Source organism: Protopterus annectens, chromosome 1.part1 (genome assembly GCF_019279795.1).
Source record: "Protopterus annectens isolate FY-2018-M chromosome 1.part1, PAN1.0, whole genome shotgun sequence".
Classification (NCBI taxonomy): Eukaryota; Metazoa; Chordata; order Ceratodontiformes; family Protopteridae; genus Protopterus; species Protopterus annectens.
In genome coordinates this window covers 1759622781-1759644303 of record NC_056726.1, presented here as the reverse complement: position 1 = coordinate 1759644303, position 21523 = coordinate 1759622781, and the positions used below count along the sequence as shown (strand labels likewise).

General features: G+C 38.7%; 1 protein-coding gene across 1 annotated transcript in view; it reads right to left on the bottom strand.

Annotated features, from left to right (window-relative positions):
- MAP3K6 (mitogen-activated protein kinase kinase kinase 6) overlaps positions 1-21523 on the bottom strand; it is a 1891200-nt gene that overhangs the window by 1210982 nt on the left and 658695 nt on the right. Inside the window, exon 9 of the mRNA XM_044084347.1 lies at positions 10771-10930. Coding sequence (XP_043940282.1) covers positions 10771-10930 — 160 coding nt within the window. The remainder of the gene's footprint in view (positions 1-10770; positions 10931-21523) is intronic.

The window sequence follows — 21523 nt, the reverse complement described above, 5'->3', positions numbered from 1 at the left end:
GAGAATCCCTGTCTGGTGGATGTATCACTTAGCTCTCAGAGGGTTCCCTTTTGGTAGCTGCCATCACCACAGTACAACCATAAAGGGAAGCCTTACTCCAATAAAGTCTGCCCAGGGTGTTGGGGGGGGGGGGTCAGAGGATCTTGTCTTTCCCTGTAATAGCCTCAGTCATACTGGGTTCTTGCAAAGCCTTTTCCTTAATGAGGCCTACCATGCCATCTGCTAGAGTGACCACAAAAGATGCAAGTGAGGTAGTCCAAAATGCCTCTTGCAGGATCTCCTCTTTAGTGAAAGTATCTATGGGCCAGCTTTCCCTCTGTCTCAGCAACTGCAAGATCTCCCAAAAGGTGGGATCTTCTGAAAGGGGGTATGAGGGGCCATCTCCTTCACTGATTATATGTATCCAAGCTAGGAAACTCCGAAGGAGAGTCAAAGTGCCTCTTTTTACAGCACCTTTTCCTAGGAATACTTGGAGTGGACTTACCAATGTGCTCAAAAGAAAAATCTTCACCAAGAAGGCAGGATCAGAAAGGACCTTTCTGAACTGATTCACTCCTAGAAAAAAAAATAAGAACAAAGGGAGAGAACACACATTGATATACAAATGAAAATAAAAACAACACCTACACCCGAAACTCCTGACTGCTAAATAAAGGGAAAGTGGATAAGAAGGTGAGGCATACACAGCTCTGGACATACGACAGTCAGAGATCTGTGATTGATGCTTTCAAGCAGCAAATGAGATCTGGAATGAGACAGATGTGAAAGGCATTATGGGAAAAAGAGGAGGACATCAAGCTTTGTGAAAAGCTGATGATGTTGAGTTTGTGCTTTCTGTGGTATTGAGTCCTACAGTTTTGAAGCAGATGGACTGGATCATGTTAAGATCCTCTTTTCATTCTGAGTAAAGATTTTATTTTATTTTGCTAAATTTGCTCTATGCAACTTTTTGAATGTTGTGTTATAGTAGGTTAAATACTTTCTGGTGAGATATGATAATTATTCACAATAATTATTAAACATGAGTACATCAGTTGCATAAGTACACTTACCATAACAGAAGATATTCAGATAGGTCACTGTTGCAGTAGCCTAAACTGTATGGGATATCCTGCCAAAGTTTTAGAACATCTTCCATGTGCCCTGGCCACTGCATCTCAAGGACAGCAGTATAAAATCAGTGGATATGGTGCCAAAACTTCAGAGCTATCTTGTCTCAGAAGATGGAGCCTAGAACCCGGCAAAACATCAAGAGTAATAATACAAATATCACACCCTGGCATAAAAGTAGCAAAAAGAGAAAGATGGAGGGTGTGGCTACTGTAACAGTGATCTCTCTGAACATTCATAGTTGAGGTAAGTTTACTAGAAGTTATTTTGCATTTATCCATTTATGATTTTACAGTACTAGATTCCTTTGCCTCCTTTAATACCTGCTGAACGTCTTCAGAAAAAAAGGTGCATAAAAGGTAAAAAAATTGTATCATCCAGGCAGTCAACTGAGGAAGTTGAAAGTTGGGGTGTATCAAACAACCCCTGTCTTGTGTGAATACATCCATTCTGAGAGGAAGCTTGTCATGACTGCACTTGGACATTTTGAAAAAAGAGAAACCCACTGTTTCCTAGGCCAAAATGGAGTCACCACAACTACCTTTGGTACATCCTTCTGAATCTTTAGAAGAACCCTCATTATCAGAAGGAATTGTGGAAAAGCATAAAGGAACATTCCCATTTACGGGAAGGAAAAGAGCATTTTGTCTATCAGCCCTGTGTGCAGAGAATCCTCAAGCACAACTTTTTTAACTGTGTATTGTGGATGGAGGTAAACATATATACTTGAGGTATTCCCCACAGATGGATCAATTCCCAGAAGATCCTTGGGTGCAACTTATATTTATGAGGGTTTGCCTGGTCCTGTTCAACTTGTCCACAGTAATGTTTTGTTCTGACAGAAGGTAGGTACTCTGGAGGGATAGAATGTGCTGAGACACTAGCTCCCTAACTATCTTAGCTAGTCTACAAAGGGGGTAGGACCTGTTTCCCCATTTGTTTATGTACCACATTACTGTATTATCATGTGTGACTACTGGAAGACGGCCTAGGGTAAATTTGACAGCATTTACTAGATCCATCATTTCATTTATTTGACATTTAGTGCTCTAGTTTGTCTTGCTTGACCCCAAAGACCCTAGAATTTCAATCCTCCTGGACACAGCTCCACAAGCAAAGTCTGGTGAATCTGTGGTTACAGTCAAGCATATCCTAGCACCAGATAAACATAATAAACTACACTAATAACCAATGATAAAACATTGTAAAGTAAACAGAGCTATAACCAAAAGTGAACTGATATTTTACTGAGCACTTTCATTCCAAACAGAGGACTTTATCAGAATGAAATAATAAAATGGAGGCAAACCTGACAGTGTCTTAAAAAACATTGCAAAAATACAAAATAAACACACTGCAACAGTGGAAAATGAAAAAAAAAGAAAAACAACACTGGTAAGTGTATCCCGGATAATCCACAAGGCTTTCTTTAGTTATGTTGGCTCAAGGAAACCCACATGGTTAAAATTGCTGTGCCATGTCAGACTCCAAACTCCAAACCATTGAACCTATGAACCTATGGAAAAAATATGTGTGTGTGTGTGTGTGTGTGTGTGTGTGTGTGTGTGTGTGTGTGTGTGTGTGTGTGTGTGTGTGTGTGTGTGTGTTTGCGTGCATGTTTGTTTTAAGAACTGCTAAAAAACAATGAATGAATAATTACAACCTTGAAGCACATACTTTTAATACACTGCTCATAGTAATGTGTTCATTAAGAGTTTACTTTGAATTGCTAACAAAGTTCTCTGTAATTTAATGCCACCTCCCCAATTGCCACCCTTAGCACTTGCGTGAACCATATCCAAAATAGAAAATAGAAATTTTCTAAAATTATTAAGTCTTGGCATGTCTACTTAATGCATTTCAGGAGTCACACTTACGGATGCTGTGCAGAAAGATGTTCAAATATCATGTCCCTAAACCATATTTTAGTCTTACTGAAATAAAATTAATTGCAGGAGACATAGCAGGCAAAATAAATAACTTTACTCCTGTCTTTTTTAATTTCTCCAAGTCTTTTGGGTTTCTAATACCATGACGGGAATGGACCCCATTCCTAAGTCAAAGTACGATTACAGTTCATGAAATTAGTATTGTTTCAATCTTTGATGTCAGACAGTAGTGCTCTTCGCAGCACCCACAATGTGCCCAGTAATTACTCCTTCTGCAATTTGTATGGAGTTACATGTATTGGTAACATATCTAAATATGATTGTAAATTCTTTATAAGCCCTGTTGCTTCTACTACTATTGGAACTGTCTGGGTATCTTTCTTCCACATTGCTTTCATTTCTGCCTGCAGATCCTCATATTTTATGACTTTGTGTGTCTCTGTACACAACACACTGTAGTCACTGGGTGTGGCAATTTCAATGATCAATGCTACTCTTGTCTTTTTTTCTTGGACTATTATATCCGGTTTTCTAGCATCTATCTTTTGAACTTTTGACAATGGATGATCCCATGTGATGTAGCCTTCTTCATTTTCTATAATTCTTTGTGGCTTATTTTTCCAGTGTGTTTTGGCCACTTCAATACCATAATGTTTGCACAATCCCCCCATGCAACAGTCTCGCCACATTATTATGCCTTTCAGTATACAGTCCTTCCCCCATTAGCATGTTGCAACCAGTAACAAGATGTGCAAATGTTTCCAATTCAGTTTTACAAAACCTACATTTGTCTGTTTCTCCCACATGTTCATTGGACTTTATAAATCAACAGCCCACTATCTTTGGCCGCCAATATTAACCTTTCATCTCTTGGTTTGAATTTGCCTCTCATTAACCATTCCTGTGTTCATTCCTGATCAACGTGAGGTTCTTCCAGAAGTTTCCTATACTTGCAACTATAATTATGCTTTTTCCACATTTCTTGCCTTCTCATCTGATCCTTCACCTTATATTCTTTCTTTTGATTTTTGGCACACTCAGTTGCTGCCTGATTTTTTATCCATTGGTGCTTTCTGAATTAAATTTTCTACACTGAATCCTTCACTTTGCAGGTACTCCATGACCTCAGTTTCTATTTCTTTAACTTGTCCATTACTAATCTCCTTTTCTACTTTTCCTCTGTCTTCTTAATTTTTGTATTGTAAAGTTTTCCATGTGTGGATTCCTTTGCCTGTATTTCTCTTCAAATATCTTTGGTGTTGCTCTTTTTGTATTGGTTAGTTTTGCTTTCTCCTTTGCATAAATATTACACCATATTAAATCTCTTTTTCTTTCCCATGTCCATATTTCTTCTTCAGATGTTTCCTGATCTTCCTGTTTCTCCCTATTTTGGGGACTCACTCCATCCTGCTGTGATGTAAATTGTGTTAGATGTTCTACACCAAATCCTTCACTTCGTAGGCACTCCATAACTTCAACTTCTATTCCATATCCAAATGCCTTTGCCTGTATTTCTCTTTGAATATCTTTGGGGCTGCCTTCTTTACATTGATTCATTTGGCTTTTTCCTTTGCATAAATATTTCACCATATCAAATCTCTCTTTCTTTCCCATGTCCATATTTCTTTTTAATACTTTGCAAATATCTCTTGGTTTTGTTGACTACTCCTGCTGTTGGACTTACCACGTTATCCAAGCTTTGGCTAGTGTTAATGCCATGCCATTGTTTTCCACATAAATGTAAGCATATTGATGCCATCTACCAGATCTAGTTGCACTAAACCACTTATTGTGGGAACCTTCAGAACTAGACTGGCCAGACTCAAAATAGATATATAGATTTTTTTTTTATCTTTTAAAAGCAAAACTGAAAGAGCTGCCAAGAATTTCACTTATTCCCTCAGCATGTGAAAAAATATCCTGTTAGTCTATTAAAAGTGTATGCTGCAAGGTTATGCTGCAAGGTTGTAATTAATCATTCATTCTTTTTAGCAGTTCTTGGAACAGTCACTTTTATTTTCCACTGTTGTAATGTATTTTTTACTATTGTAATGTGTTTTTAAAATGCTGTCAGCTAACTTTCTATCATCATCAGATTTTTTTAGTATTTAAGTTATAGTACATTTTGTTATTTCATTCTGATGAAAGTGTTAAATAAAATGGTAACCACTGAAATGCTGGCACCCAACAGAGCGAGTCCTAAAACATGAAGACTAAAAGTCTGAAAAATGGACTTGCATTATCCTAAGTCCAAGATGACTATTTTTCAGAATATTCCCTTTTCTTCAAGGTTTGCTGATCTCAGAGTTTATATATACAAGTTTGGGGGACAGGGGTGCAGGGGGGCTAACTCCACTGCAAAAAAATAAGTTTAAATGAGAAGAGTGATGTTTGAGATTTGCTCTTTTCCTGGACTCTCAGTCTTTTTTTTTTTTGGGGGGGGGGGGGCTTGTCATAATTCAGCATTTTGAATGTGAAAATTTCAATAGGGAGCCAATAAAATACTTAACAGTTTGGTTGCAGCATCTGTGATTACAGACTTCTGTGGAGATACAACTTATTTACCCACAAGAGTAACTCCTGTTTCACAACCCCCCCAACACTAGAATCTGAAGTGAAAGGGGGTGCTGGAGTTGGGTCCAAAATTATTTAATGAACCACCAAATTGTCTTTATGTGAAGCCTGGTCCAAGGAATAATGACAATAGTAGAGGTCATAAACATAGTATGCTGAGATATTCCCTGGGAGATACAAAAAGTCTGGTTAGAAAATATCAGAACCTATCCTTGTAATATTCCATTTTGTCCTGAGGAAGAAATGCCATTAAGAGGGATGTCTCCAGTACATTTCTTAGAAACACTATCCTATAAGAGGAGATTTTTCTTACATTTACCTGAAAACAGGCTCTCTCTCTAGGTGCCATTGACTCAGGTTCGAGTCCTAATGACTTGATGAATTAAAGATCCAAAAAGAAGTCGGTTCTGTCCTACTCTAGCGAGGTTCTCCAGCGTCATCCCTATGGTTGTCGTCAATGTGTCCATCCATCTGGTTGCAGGTCGCCCTCTTCGCCTGGTTCCTTCAATCTTCCAAAACATATTGTCCTTCTCCAGTAATCTCTCTCTCTCTCTTCTGACTGTGTAACCAAAATAAGACAGTTGTAACTTCATCATTTGGGCTTCGAGTGACATAACCAGTTTGATTTCTTCAAAAATTGATTTGTTAGTTCTTCTAGCAGTCTATGACATGCATAGAAACAGGCTCAAAAGTATTTTTTAACCAAGCCAGAGTTTCTTGACAACTTGTAAAAGAATCTACAAAAATAAGGCAGTCATCTAAATATGGGAAGTGTGAATGTTGTGCAACATACAATAGGGAACCAGACACTTTGCAACACTCAAACTAACGTGTAAAGCAGAAAACTGAAAGTGTAAACCAGATGCAGAAAAGACATAAAGAGCATCAGAAATCTTTGAGAACTGGAATGTGATGATAAGCATCTTTTAAATCCAGAGTCACTATAAAACTGTGAGGTATAATGACAGGTAACAGAGAATGTAGACAGAGAATTTTGAACTTTGGAATTTTGATGTAAAAGGTTAGAAAAGAAACTTCTACGACAGGTCCCTGGGTTCCTTTATTTCTGTGGCAACAGAAAGATTCTTGAATAAAATCCCATCCTTCTTAGATGTGGGAGAACAAGTTCTATAACTTCCTGATACAACATCTGATCTACAGTACGAGGGAACAGAGAGGTTTGGTTGGACAGAAGAGGAGGAATCCCTGGAAAGGAGGAAGGGACTCCCACTGAAACTTGTAGCCTTTTAAAATCACTCTCATAACTCATATGTCTAAAGTTATGGGGTGCTGCAGAGGAAAGTGAAGACCTACATTTCGGGAAAGCTCTACATGATTGCCAGGGTGGGGAGGGGAGAGCATATGGAGGTGCTTATAGTCTGTGTGCTTTCTTTACATTGTCCTTTGACCTGGAAGAACACTCTTTTCATCTTTGACTGTGCCTGACATTGCTTTTTGAAATTTCGTTTTTCTGTGCTTTTCTGGAAACACTTATTCAGTTTCCTAAAATAGGGACCAAAACTGGAAGAAACAGTTTCTATTATATTTTGGCAAGGTGGGTTGAAAAATCTAGGTAGCCCAGTCGATTTAACATCCCCCCTTTCACCAAACCCTTTAAAGACCTCACTCAGCAGAGGAAGGATCAAATAACACATCTTTATCCAGGGGAGCATTCGGTTCCTCAGTTTTGACATCCTCTGATAAATTTTAAGAATGTAGCTAGGCAAATCTTCTCATCACTGATCTAGTGGCAGCTACAACAGGAGCAGCATCAACAAGTGCCATTAGCACATTTTGTAAAATGTTTGGTTACCTGAGACAAAGATGGTAATAATGTATTCAGAGATGCCTCAGTCTCTGAAGAAGGGAGGTCAACAATTAACTTTCCCTTACTGTCAAAGGAAGCCAGAAGAAACTTAAACTTGTGAGCTGACAATTCAAGATTCTGAAGGCTAATGTGGAAAAAGTATAAACTTGCTTCTAAAATTTATCAACAGTTTTTAGCTGCTTTTCAGAAGGAATATGGCTAACTGCCATAAGAAGCTTCATAAAAGCTGATTTTGACAGAGAAATGACTGCAAGATTCTACCTGATTTTAGAAAAAAGGAATTTGTGGGCTTGGGGTACCTTATATAATTTACCTGACTTTCTGTGACCAGATGGCTGACTGTTAGGCAAATTACAACAAAGGAGGAACAGCTACACATTGAGAAAAATCAACCTGTAACAAATCTCAGTATTTATGTTGGAACTCTTATTTATTTTTGTTCCCACTGAAGCAAGTCCTTCATTCTTGCAATAGTTTCAGAAAAAGCAACTAGTTAGAAAGGGAGTCTGAAAAATAACTTTATTCAGAATCAGATTCCCTATTCTGTTTACTAGGAATCTGAGAAAAATGCTCAGTCTAAATCATGACACTCATACTAGGAATGAGAATCTGACAGAGAGAAATGTTTTCCCCTTTTTCAATGAGTGGCAGATTCAGCCTGTAAAGACCAAAGGGCTTTAAAAAAATCGTTAGCAAACCCACACCGTCCCCCTTATCTACTTTAGATGTTAAATGTCTAAACTTAAATTTCTTTTTTCTGGGCGACCTGCACCATAAAACAGTGGCTTGAATGATGGTCCATTCCCCAAGAATGAAGCTCCTCAGAGTGGTGTAGCAAAGGGGCAAAACCAAGCCCTTTCCCTGATGTTAGCAAGAGAAGCTCTTCCTTACTCAATAAGAGTAGATGAACAGCCACAGTGGACAATCTTGCCTCCTGGTCCCGAAAAGCAGTCCAGAGGAACCAAGAGAAAGATATAAATGGCCCAAGGAACAGCAGATGGCCATAGTGGAGTCACCCAATAGCATCTGACGCAAAGGGTAAGCTAGAGGCAACACAGAAAGCCCCCAGATAAGTCTTCTCTTCTTACAGCTCTAGGTGGGAATGATTGAGTTACTTGGACCTAGATCTATATACTTGATGCAAAAAGTGATTGACAAGCAGTTAAGGTGTGTGGAAGGTCTTCTTCCCTGATTTAGAGACTCAAACTTGAGATGAAATCTTGGAATTACATCCATGATTTTTACATGTAAGTTCTGGCCTTTATGGTGATTTCATTATTTGAAGGTTGGGCGTCGAGCTGGCACCGTAAAAGATCTACTGCCAATCATTAGCAGACCGAGTTCCGCTGTGGTGACCCCTAACCAGGAAAAGCCGAAAGAAGAACAACATATCTGCAGTATTAAAGCATGTTTTATGCACAGAACGCCTACTAAAGCAACCAATCTGACAGTACTATAAGTTCATCCATCCATCACCACTTTTTCCCATTTTTGCACACGGGGTCGGGATGTCACTTCAACAGTGACAATAATATAGAGCCAAGGTTTACACTGCCTGGTGGCAAGCCCTGCCATGGTAGTTCTTCCACACCACACACTCACACATATGGCCAATTTAGTGTGTCCAATCCACCTACTGCATGTCCTTGGATTGTTGGATGAAACCGCAGCAACCAGAGGAAACCCACGTGAACACAGGGAGGACATGCAGACTCCTCAAAGAAGGTGCCCCAGCTGAGAATGAAACGGGGAACCTCTTGCTGTGAGTATTAAATACAAAAAGAAATAGAGGTTGAGTGATGTGGCCTGAAGTGCTAAATTCTATGAAGACTCTTTTTCCAAAGCTTAGCTAGTCCATATTTGGGATTTCCCAGAAAAATGGAAAGCCGGTATCTCTAAACATGATTAGCTAATATTAAGGACGATTCCACAAAAATCTATGCCCTTATCTATCTGGTCTAGTAAACTGGCACAATACAAAAGCCAACTAAAGTTCAGTCAGCACTTACTGTATGTACCAAAACCAAAAGCCCAAACTGAAAATGGACCTGATTTTTACTTTCTTGTGATCGGTTAGGAGAATCCTCCCCTCTTTCTCTTTGAAGGTTCACACAATCTAAATGAATTTTAAAAATGTAGAGGAAGGTCTGTCTCTTAGCTTAACAGCATTCCCAAAGTAAGCAGACACTCACTTTACTTCTTAATATCACAGATCTTGTTGCTGTTCTCCATAAAATTCCTGTACATATAGAGTCAATGTACCACAGTGGATGATATCACCATCATGTTATGGACACCTACAGCCATTTCTTGCTTCTTGTGATCAGTCATTCTTGTATTCAGTAGTGCATTATACTACACTGTGCAATGATACAGAAAGTTACAGAGTGATGTTCTTAAGTGCCTCAATAGTGAGATCTGTTGAAATCCTAAATAGTACACACTTCATTATTGAATATCAATGCCTGTTTTGTTGACGTTCATCTTGAAAGTTCTACCTTAAGATTAAATTTACCTCCTTGAATGGACAGTTCCTGAAATCATTTTACATTACTTGGCTGCAAAGCAAGATTGTACCTGTATAAGGCATTTCAATATTAACGTTTTTTCTCTAGTGCCCAAAGTTGTGCAACCATGAAGTTAGTACATATAAAATGAAGGGGATGTGGGGCTACCTTCATGCAAAATATAGTTTTAAAGTCAGTGTCACTTGTAATTTAAGTAGGTAGATTATTCAACCATTTTACCTCATTTAGTTTGCTGTCAGCTGGATATAGGTTCATAGGTAAATACTAGGCTATCAGTCTGCAGACCATTACAAGCAGACTGACAGCTTACTGTTTACCTATGAACCTAGTACGAACCTATATCCAACTGAGAGAGGTCAGAATCAAGCCCTCTACCTTGTATCTGTGAGGTAAAGAGCTTAACCTTTATGCCATTGAATACTCATGCAAATAGTTTTACATTTGATGTTTACTACCTGTGAGAGTTGCCAGTGTGTAAATATATGTGTTAACACGTGTATGCATTTTTTAACTTCTGACATTTTTTGATCAGGTTTGTACATCTCTGTTATATTAACTGGAGCTTATCACTACCTGATTTGTAGAATGCAGGATTTATCCTTCTACATAATAATGGGCATGAACTGCTGAAGTGCACTCCCCCATTTGTTTTTCCAGTGTGAATGTCTAGGCGAATATTCAAGCAGATCTGCTGGTGACACTGAGGTGAATGTCTTTGCCCAAACACTAGCAGGCCAGCGAGATAAATTTATATTCTGGAATCACATCACGTAATATCCTTAGTGCAATCTGTATGAAACGACAACACAGTGCCTATTGCAGTGCATTTATTTTCACATACCACATGGGAGCATTCAGCTGGTAAAGCTTCTCAGATGCTGTAATAGCCTTGTTCACGTCGTATGCAAGAATGCTGGTCCCTAGATAAAAGCCCACATCCCAGTAGTACTGCATCTTCTCCAGACACCCCTTTCTTCCAAGCAGGCTGCTAAGTTTGACACCTGAAAGTACAAAACATACAAAACAAAAATTCTTATACAAGGATCAGTGACTGCAGTTATTAACTTGTTAGCACCAGTAATACCTTCATGTGGTATTTCTATTTGATACCAGCAGCTTCTTATCAGTTTAAGACATTTTAAACCACCCTCCTCAACCAAGAGCAGGAGAGTCGTTACAAAACTGGCACAAGATTGTTTGGCTTATAATTTAGTATAATAAATGTATTAACCATTACGCATTGTTATGCAGACCCTCAAACTTTTCTCCATATTTATTTACTTATTTAAGTTTGATGACCGGGGAAGTCCACTGGGCCAAAAAGAGCCCATTTTCAGTGGAGGCCCGGGGGGAAAAGCTCCACAATAATTGCAAGTTATATTTCACATGTTACAAAAGGACATAGTTCATACAGCTAATTAAACATTTACCGATAAGCTCCATGATATTTGCAATTGGCTTGTCACAATGTTACAATAATGAAAAGACATAATTCAATACAGAAATTTCAACATTTACATATAGTGAATATCTTTGTTATAAATTCAACTGTAGGATTAACATTTCAAAATATATAGCTACTAGCCATTAGTAGGTTAGGAAAATATTATGCATGAAGAGGATATAGTATATTTGAGATTGGAGAATATAGTACAATAGATATTAGAGAGAAAATTTGTTTTTAGTAGGGGAGGGACTGTTTTGGGTGGGATGAAGTAATAGTAGAGGTAGTTGGATGAGTCAGTGCAAGGTGGAATGGGGGGGGGGGATTTAAGTTGGAGCGTGGCAAGGGCATTCCCATTTGGAAGAAAGATGACAGAGTAGCTGAGATTTGAAATTTGTATGGTTAGGTAGGTTGCACAGGTTCATAGGCTGACACTAGGCTATCTGCCCTAGGGCATTTATAAGCCTAGCCCGAGTGTGTTTGGCTTTTGCCTCCCTTTTAGATTAGTTAAGGTCACAGAAGATAGCCCTTTTAAAGTTAGTTTACTGTGCCTCTGTCTAGCAAGGACATAGAAGAGATCCCAGGGGTAAACTTACGATCCCTCATCCACTCGTCAAGATTTCTCTTAAAATGGGTCAGTGTGGGGCTCTGCCTAACATGGATTGGGATCCTGTTCCAGAGTGAGGGGAGCCTTTGGGATATGAATCTGTCCCTCCAGCATGTCCTATTTATTGCCATGCTGAGGTTCAAGTCCCTGGAGCATGTAGCTCTAAGGGATTTGGATTTCCTGAGGTGAAGCATGTCCATTAATTCTGGGTTGGACATAGCTTTAAACGTCAGGCATAGGTCACCTCTGAGTAGGCGTGTGGGGAGAGAGTTCCACTGTTTAGCTAAGGAGTGGGACAGCAGTAGATGGCCAGGAGGTCGTGCAGGTTTGTGGACCAGAAGGAGATTTTGGTTTTTGGATCTGAGTGAGTGGTTGAGAATGTAAGGTTTTAAGGAAGTAGCGAGAGCTAGGCAGTTGTCAGGTTTAAAGATGAGCTTGCGGGCAATGGTGAGTTGTTGGTAACTGAGGTAGTTGGATTATTCAAGCCAATTGAGGGAAAGGAGGGAGTGGCAGTGGTGAGATGAGTTTTTTTGAACTGGTTGCAAATTTGGAGATCTTGTAGTAGCAGGATTCAAGTTTGGACCGAAGGTCAAGATGGAGATTGGTGAAAAGAGGAGCACCATACATAAGGGAGGGGGAGTAGGAAGGTGGATGCAAGAGTTTGATGGGTAGAGGGGCTTAGGAAGCGGTTGTGCCTGTAGAGGAGACCTAACTTTTGGTGAATTTTCTTGACTGTGGAGTGGATGTGGGTGTCAAATTTTAGTTCTTCATCAATAATGATACTAAGAAGCTTGGTGTTGGGAACAATTTCAAGGAGGGTATTGTTTTGGCTCTGTATGGTGAATGTGGATTTGTCAATGGAGTATTTGGTAGGTGAATTTTTTTTTTTAAAATGAATGAATTATATATTAACTTCGTTGTTACTAATTATGTCTAATAACGCTGCTCTTAGACTAGTCACTATTTTGGGTTATTTTTGCGCTTCTTGTAAACATAAAGGTTTGCACTTGTCAAATGATTTAAAATATTGCCACATACATATTCAGAGAAAGCTATTGAGACACTTAATTATAAAAATCCTTATATTTATTTATTTTATTTATTTTATTTGCAGTTGGTTTACCAGGATAGTCCATTGGGCCAAGATGAACCCATTTTCAATGGGGTCCTGGGGAGAAAAGCTCCAGAAACAAGGTTACATAGTTTTTGGATATGTATTACAATATTTACAAAATTACATAGTTAAGCATTATACTGGTGATCAACATTTCAGATGGTACATACTATAGAAGCAATTCATATTACAGTATTTACAAAATTATATAGTAAGAGTATAACATTTAGGTGCAATTACTGATGAAACTGATTAGGAGATGGAAACATTTCAGTGGAGATACTGAGAGCCATTTTGAGTAAGGAAGTTAGCTAAAGGATACAGAGTAATACTATAGGAGAGGCAGAAACAAGGAAATTGTAGGTAAGGAGGAGGAAGGAGGTAAAGGCAGTCTTGATTTATGAAGGGTGGGTGCAAGAGCATTCCCACTGGGTTAGTAGATGAGAGTAAAGGGATTTTTTGAATGTAAAATGGTTGAAGGTGGTATGAATAGCTGGAGGTAGGGAATTCCAGAGACAAGCTAGACTATAGGATAGGAGATTTTTACCTGGGGGTCGTATTGGTTTGTATAATTCAATTAGGTTTTGGTTATTAGTTCTGAGTACTCTATTGGGTATGTGCATTTTAAAGGCAGAGGAGAGAGATGGACAAAGGAAGGGTTTGAAAATGATCTTATGAGCAAGAGTAAGTTGAGAATAGATGAGTTGGTTGGGTAGTTCTAGCCATTCTAGTTTGTGGAGAGAAGAACAATGGTGAGTAGATGTTTTATGACTAGTAGCGAATTTGGCTATTTTATTGTAGCATGAGGAAAGTTGTGTTTTGAGGAAAGACTGTAGGTTAGTCAGGAGTAGGGCTCCATAAAGAAGAGAGGGAATCAGGAATGTGGAAGAGAGTGATTTTAGTAGAGGGTATAAGGAAACAATTTTGTCGGTAGAGCATGCCTAGTTTTTGATGAGTTTTTTTGATGTTAAGTTGTATGTGGGAGTTGAATTTAAGCTGACTATCAATTTGAACCCCAAGTAACTTAGCCTCTGGCACCAATTCCAAGGTTGTGTTGTTGTTGTTACTAGTGATTAAAAAGAGTTTGGATTGATAGAGATGTGTCTAGAGGGTGTAAATACCATTAATTTGGTTTTAGAAGCATTTAGTGCTAGGTGGTTTTTTCTCATCCATTGTTCAGTGATTGAGAATGTGTCTTGTGTAAGCTTTTGGACTACAGGGATGGATGTGGCTGAGCAGATAATAGTTGAATCGTCTGCATATTGAGTAATATTAGAGAATGGGATAGAATTACGGAAGTCATTTATGAAGATGTTGAATAGAAGAGGACCCAATATGGAACCTTGGGGGACCCCAGTTGGGGTATTAAGGAATGAGGAGGTGGCTTTTTTCCATTTAACTGCTTGAGCTCTATTAGATAAGTAACTAGAGAACCAGTTTAATGAGGAAGGAGATAAGTTAAGTTGGGAGAGTTTATTTAGGAGTAGTTTATGAGAGATAGTGTCAAAGGCCTTTGAGAGGTCTAGTAGAAGGGTAGAAACAATGTGTCCAGAGTCCCGGGCTTTATTTATAGTTTCTAGGAAGGAGAGGAGGGCTGTCATAGTACTATGGCTAGGTCTAAAGCCATGCTGGGTTGGAGTCAGCAGGTGATTGTCTAAGAGGTAAGGTAGGAGCTGCAAATGGATACATTTTTCTAGGAGTTTAGAGATGGGAGACAGAATAGCTATGGGACGGAAGTTTGTAATATTGTTATTATTGCCACATTTATGCAATGGTATGATAAATGCCTTTCTCCAAATTTGGGGTACCATGCTTTCTTGGATAGAGCGGTTGATTAGAATACTAATAGGGTAGGCTATGCTAAGGAAGTAAGAAGGAATATTGACTGGGGCATTAGAGCATGGCTTTAGTTTCTGGAGGAGTTTTTTTATGGCAGATGTGGGAATAGGTTTAAGTGAGAAAGGTTGAGAAAGGGGGGGTAGGGTATTTGAGGGTTGTGGTATTGGAGAGGAAGCAAGAGTGGTGGTGGGAGTGGAGGGAAAGGTAGAGTTGGATGAGGGTGAAGTTGAGGATGTAGTGGTATCAGAGAAAGAGGAGGTTAGTTTGGAAATAGAATTAATGAAAAAAGAATTGAATTGTGTAGCCAAGTCCGTATCAAAAGCATTGGGGTCTGGGCTGGGGTTGGCTATTTTGCCAGGATTGATAAGGGAAGAGATTCCTTTCCAGAATTTTTGAGGATTTGTGTTGTTAGTGTTTTGGAGTATGGAAAAGCAGTTTTGCCGATCGGTGATGACAAGCCTTTTTACTTTGTTTCTAAGTGTTTTGAATTCATTATGAGTGAGTGGAGTTTTATTTTTCTGATAAAGTGTCCAGGCCTTGTCTCTGTGTCGCATGGCTGTTAGTGTGTCTTTGGTTAACCAGGGGCTAGTTTTTAGTTTTATTCTTTTAGTCCTTATAGGAGCATGGTAGTCTAGAAGGTTCAAGAAGGTTGTGTTGAAGTGGGCTACGGCATTGTCTAAAGGTAAAGTTTTTAGAATGTTCCAGTCAACTACTTTTAGAGAGTTGGAGAAAGCTATTGGGTTGAAATTTTTATGGTTGTGGGTAGTAATATAATTATGTGTTCTCTGTAAAGGTGCTGGTAGTCGATATGTGATGATAGGTAGGTGATCACTAAAGGAGTCTGGAAGGATACCACTGTTGGAGAAATAATGAGGGTGAGAGACTAGAATCCAGTCTAGAATGCTACCCTTTGAAAGAGATTTTGAGGGGCGGGTAATGTTATTAATTAGTTGTGAGAAGTTGTAAAGGTTGATATTAAGTGGGTTTGAGGAAGAATGAATGGATGACCAATTGATATTGGTGTCACCCAAAATTATGATTTCATTGCTAATGTTGGAGGAGAGCCATATTGTGCTCATAATTCACAGATAATAATACCAACTTGTTAACCAGGTAGGCAAACTGAACACACAGTCCCTTTTCAGGGGAGACCTGGGAAATATGTGTGTTTAAATGATTTGTCTGAGGTTACACAGTATGCAATGAGGACTTGAGAGAGAATCAAAGCCTATATCACAAGAACAACAGCTCACAGCCTTAACCAGCTCCGGTTTTAATGAAAACAAAACTATCTGTTTAATGCTATTTTCTATCACAACAGTTAAAATGAAAAATATATCACCTTATTATCTATCTCTATCAATCTACAGAAAAATAAACATAGATAAGTGCATATATTCCTTTCAGGCCTAAAATCATTAACAACAATACATATTTAATTTTGTCTAGCTTTTTGTCATTTGCTCTGAAAAATGACAGCTAATTTTAAATCAGATGTTTTATAAATGTTGCAGCTTGTCAATTTCTAATAGCCATCTAATATTTATACTGCACAGCTTTAAATGCTATGGTCTAGCTATAGAAAGCCACCTGTCGAGATACAGCTAGAGAGTTTAGTCTGAATACAAACTGGAAGCTTATTCATAGTGACTGAGTTGTTTAATAATCATCCGTACAAACTGATAGTGTTAGAAATAAAGAAATACTTGCAGAATCAGTTAAATATATTTGCAGAAATGGAGAAACATATTTGTTTTCAGAGTTTATGCATTTGGAAGTAAAAAAAAAAGTATAATTTACAGCAGAAAAATGCTCTGATTGTAACCACCATGTGTTTTCTTCCTGAATAGAAACCTAGCAGAAAACTGAAAGCTTTAGATACAGAAATTTGATGGAATAGCCAAGAATTCTGAAAAGATATACTGTGTTGCAGTATTTCTTTGTGCCACTGGTGATGAAGCCTTGCAGTATTTAGTTATCAATTTTCCTGAAGGATAGAAAAACAAGATAGTGGTGCTAAGAAAGGAGTTCAAATATTACTGCAAGCTTACAAAAAAAAAATTAAGGACTGACAAATATTCACTACTGATTTTAGAGCCTGTACACTCACTTCTGAAAATTAGGAAAGAGTAAAATGAAGTATCTTATCTGGATGGCGTATTGGTGCAGCAGTAGCATTGTCGCCTCACATGAAGAGGGTCTCTGGTTCAATTCTCAGCTGGGGTGCCTTCTGTGCTGAGTCTGCATGTCCTCCCTGCACTCATTTGGGTTTTCTCCAGGTGCTCCGGTTTCCTCTCACATCACAAAGACATGCATCTGGACCCTTCCTCCCCAGGCCCCTGCTGAAAAATGGCTTTATTTCAAGTCGGACTTTCCCGGTAAACAAATGTTATATACAATAAATAAATCTGGTTTAGCCATGCTACAGCAACAGAAAATACATCAGAGATGGTGGAGCTACCTTGTGCTCACTGCTATCCCCCGATTTGATGCCTCCCTCAACTTTTACTTGACGTGCAAAAAAAAAAGGTCCTTTGGTCAAGACATAAAAATAACTTCTTTCTTTTTTAAACTGTTATAACTGATCTGTAGCAAGGAGATGGTATAGTTTATATGGAGTGTTAAGTGCTTCACTCTTTTTAAACCATAGCATGCACTTGGAATGCTAATCTACTCATTTGTCTACAAGTAGAATACCAGCATTACGATACTTCAAACATTAATGCTACCTAGACTCAAATACTTATCTTCTATGAATACAACATTTGTAGGAGATTAAAATAATGAAGAAAGAAAAGTGCCTGGATAAAGTTCAATATCACTTGACCAAATTAGATATTGTTCTCAGGCAAGTGAGATTGAAAGGAAGAAAAGCCAATATGCACAGCACAGAAATAATACCAAAAGCCTCAGAAGACAGCTGATATGGGAAGTAGTGTGTGTGTGTGAGTTATAATGAGTACTTTTTAAAACGGTGGAAGACATAAGAAAATAGTAAGCACAGGATTCCTGAAATATCAGTGGGAATCCTTGGAGCAATAAAGTGTGGCCAGCATCTTCTTGTCACCCTGAAATCCTTACCTAACACATTCTACATAGGATCGTAGGAGGTTACTAGGCTAATGGCCCTGGGCCCTTACAAGCCTAGTCAAGAGTTTATCCCCAAAAATAAACCTCAGTCAGCACCTGTCGCCTCTGTCAATGAGGGACAAAGGTGGAATCCCTGGGACAAATTTGTGGTTTCCCATCCACTCATCAAGGTTGCACTTGAAGAGAGTCAGTGAGGTTAATGTGGCAAAAAAATACTGCTAATATAGTGTGGCAATCCGACAGATCATAGCGACAACTTGGTGAGTAGTGCATAGGGCAACCTCTGAGCTCCTCTCCTATGCAGACAATTATAGCTTTAAAGAATTATAGTGCATTTTATTTGCTTATTTATTTAATTTTGTTGACTGGGGTAGAGCACTGATGAAATGTGACCATTTGCAGGGTCAGTTGGTTACATAAATAGTAATTACAACAAAGTAAGAATAAAGGTATAAGTAAATTATATAGTATACTGGCATATCTGAAGTAAAAAAATGCAAACATTTAAAAAAAAGGTTTATTTTACACATCTCTTCAGTATGGGAAAAAGTAATTGTATAAAGGAATGCAAAAGCAATATAAAAATTACAGGCCAAAGAGAAGGTGACAATAAATGAGACAGACCATGAAGAAAGACATAAAAAAATACGGTTTATTCTGATGGTAACAAAATAGAGAATAAGAACAGCAGCAAAAAAATACTGAAGCATCTACAATAAAAACAGCCGATGTAAAAAAAAAATAAATAAATCAAAGCAAAATACATAAGTACGAGATGACGGTGCTGACAGACAAGGGTAAACAGAGTCAGAAGAAGACTATGACAGCTTGAGACAAACCACAGCCAGAAATAAGAATTAAAAAAAAAAAAAAAACTACTCATGTAAAAGTCTGTTTTACATCAGACAGCAGAAAAAGTGACAACTACTCTGGCCTCCTTCTTCCCTCAAACCATCAAGCCTCCCATCTTGTTTATCTACTGACCTTTTTATTCACCAAAGGATGACATCCCCATAATCACTTTGTGTCACTTTGTGCCCCTGGGTGGAGGATCCAGCATAATGGAAGCACTGGTACCAACCAGGTGGGTGATCACATGTTTTTTTGTTTAAGCTTAAGGGGTTGGGAGGGTGGCCTAATAGTTAAGGTATTTGCTTTACAAACACAAGGTACAGGGTTTGAATCTCACAGGGGGATAATTGGCTAGGCTTAAAATGGCTCACAAAGACAGTTAGCCTAGTACTAACCTACAAACCTATAAGCTAATTCCTTGTGCATTCTTAATGAAGTATCTGATTGTGCAGGGTTGTCACCTAACTCTGAAAGTGATGTAATCCTGCAGATACGCTGCCCTTTGGGACAAATTTTTCTTCTAGTTCCTTGATCTTCAAAGGGGAGGTACATTTTCCCTTAAAGAAAAGAGTATGAATAAGAACTAAACAAATTGTAGAAAATCAAAGTTATTGAACACAACAAGCTTCAAACAAGGGTTTCAGTCACAGCAACCATATCAAAGTATTAAAGTCCACATAAAGTCAATTCTGTGGTGTAAAGGGCTGGTGTCCTGAATACAACTTTGATGGTCTACATACAAATAATAGGCTTGAGTGTCAGAGGAGTCAGCTAGGGAACAGTGGAAGTGAGTGGCCATTCACTGGTTTGTCAGTCAGTGGTAGAATAATGCCTGGTTAGGATTGCTGGGGTGTCTACCAGGCACAGTCTAGAAAGAAAAGTCTTAGTATGCTCACTGCTCTGGGGCAACAGCCTATCATAGAGAAGGTTTGAGCATTTTAGACTGGAAGCTAAGCAACAACATGGAGTTAGGCTTACATTTAAAAAGTCCAAGTTACCCAGAGATGACTGACTACTTAAACCTGAGTATTGCCACCAAATGTATGAAATGTGGGTAGCAAAAGGTGTTTTTTCCTGGAAACGGGACACTCCCATAGGGTGATGTGAGGTGCTACAGTCAGGTTTAACATGGAAACAAACAAGTCACTGGCGTGCCAAGTCAGGGTTGATGATTAGTATGGTAACAGACAGAAAAAGCAGCACAGTCCAGGTTATGTTAGGATTTTTGCAGATAAAAAGATACCACATGAACAAATGAGGTAGATATCATCTTACGTGAGATTAATGTTGCAGAGATATTCAGCTACATTAGACCCCAGGACTAGATATCACCAACAAGAACACAAGTGAAGCAGTAACAGAAGCATTACAACCTTCATTACCCACAAGGGTATGTCGCGATATAACAGATAATATTTGGGATCAGCTTTGTGTATGAGACTTTTTAGCATGAAAAGTATGCAATAAAAGGGATAAAAATCCAACAAATTTCTGTGATGACATCAGAATGTATAGAATAAATTAAACTATATGATTTCATGTGTGACTGCTAATATGGAATCTCCTTAGTGCTGATGATGTTTTTTTATGCTTCTCTTTACCAATTATTTTCAAAGACAGGAAAAGTAAGGTTGGGTAGGGAGACATAGAAGGATTCAAGAGTGTCCCTGAATCATATGTGTACCACTCACCTGTACTGAGTGAAGGCTTCCTCCTTTCTGTCACAAAGTGAGGAAAAATTTCCCTACAGTTCCACTGCTGGTTTCAGCTTTTCTTGCTGAATAGTATGGAAAGCTGTTCAGAGGTTACAAAACTCAATAGTGTATGCTTATATTACTTGACAGGATGGAGAAGTGACAGGCAAGTAGCCTGTAGCTTTAAACTTATGCATGCAATGCACATGCCTTTCCTCAGTAAAGTCCCAAGCTAGATGTGAGGAGAATGTGTAGGGATAAACTCTTATGCAGTGGAATGGGAATGCCCCCTAAAGTACTACAGGAGATCTCAATCTTGAAAATCCTTCCCAAGTTATAGATACCATCTGTAAACAGTATTCAAAACTCATCGTCAGCTCTTCAACATGCAAAGATAGAAAGGATTAAAAGGGACAAATGTAAAACTGGAGTGAAAATAAGAGACTGGTCAATACATACATAAAATAAAAAAGTAAAGTGAATAAAAAATAAGTAACCATACTGCGGTGGTGGTGCTGTGGTAGGGTTGTCACCTCACAGCAAGACGTCCCATTCGATTCTCATCTAGAGCGTCTTCTGTGTGGAGGCATACGTGAATGGAGCGTGCCTTCGTTGAAGGTTGTGCATCAGGGCTGGTAACCCAGTGTGTAAAAATCCACTACCAATCATTAGCGGACTGGAGTTCCGCTGTGGCGACCCCAAACCGGGAAAAGCCGAAAGACACAGACACTCTTACACTAACTTTTACAGACAAACTCTACTCCTGTCTGAGCCACTTATCTCTGAGCAGTTAGGGGGAAAAAAGCAGCTGCATCTGAAAATACCCCTTAACAACAGACAATCCAGAAGAAATTAAAAATTTAAAGTTACAGCTCCCAGCAGCAGTTGCAGCCCAGCAATAGCACTACCATAACTGTCCCACTCCCGACTTAAGTGACAAAGCAAATCTCATCC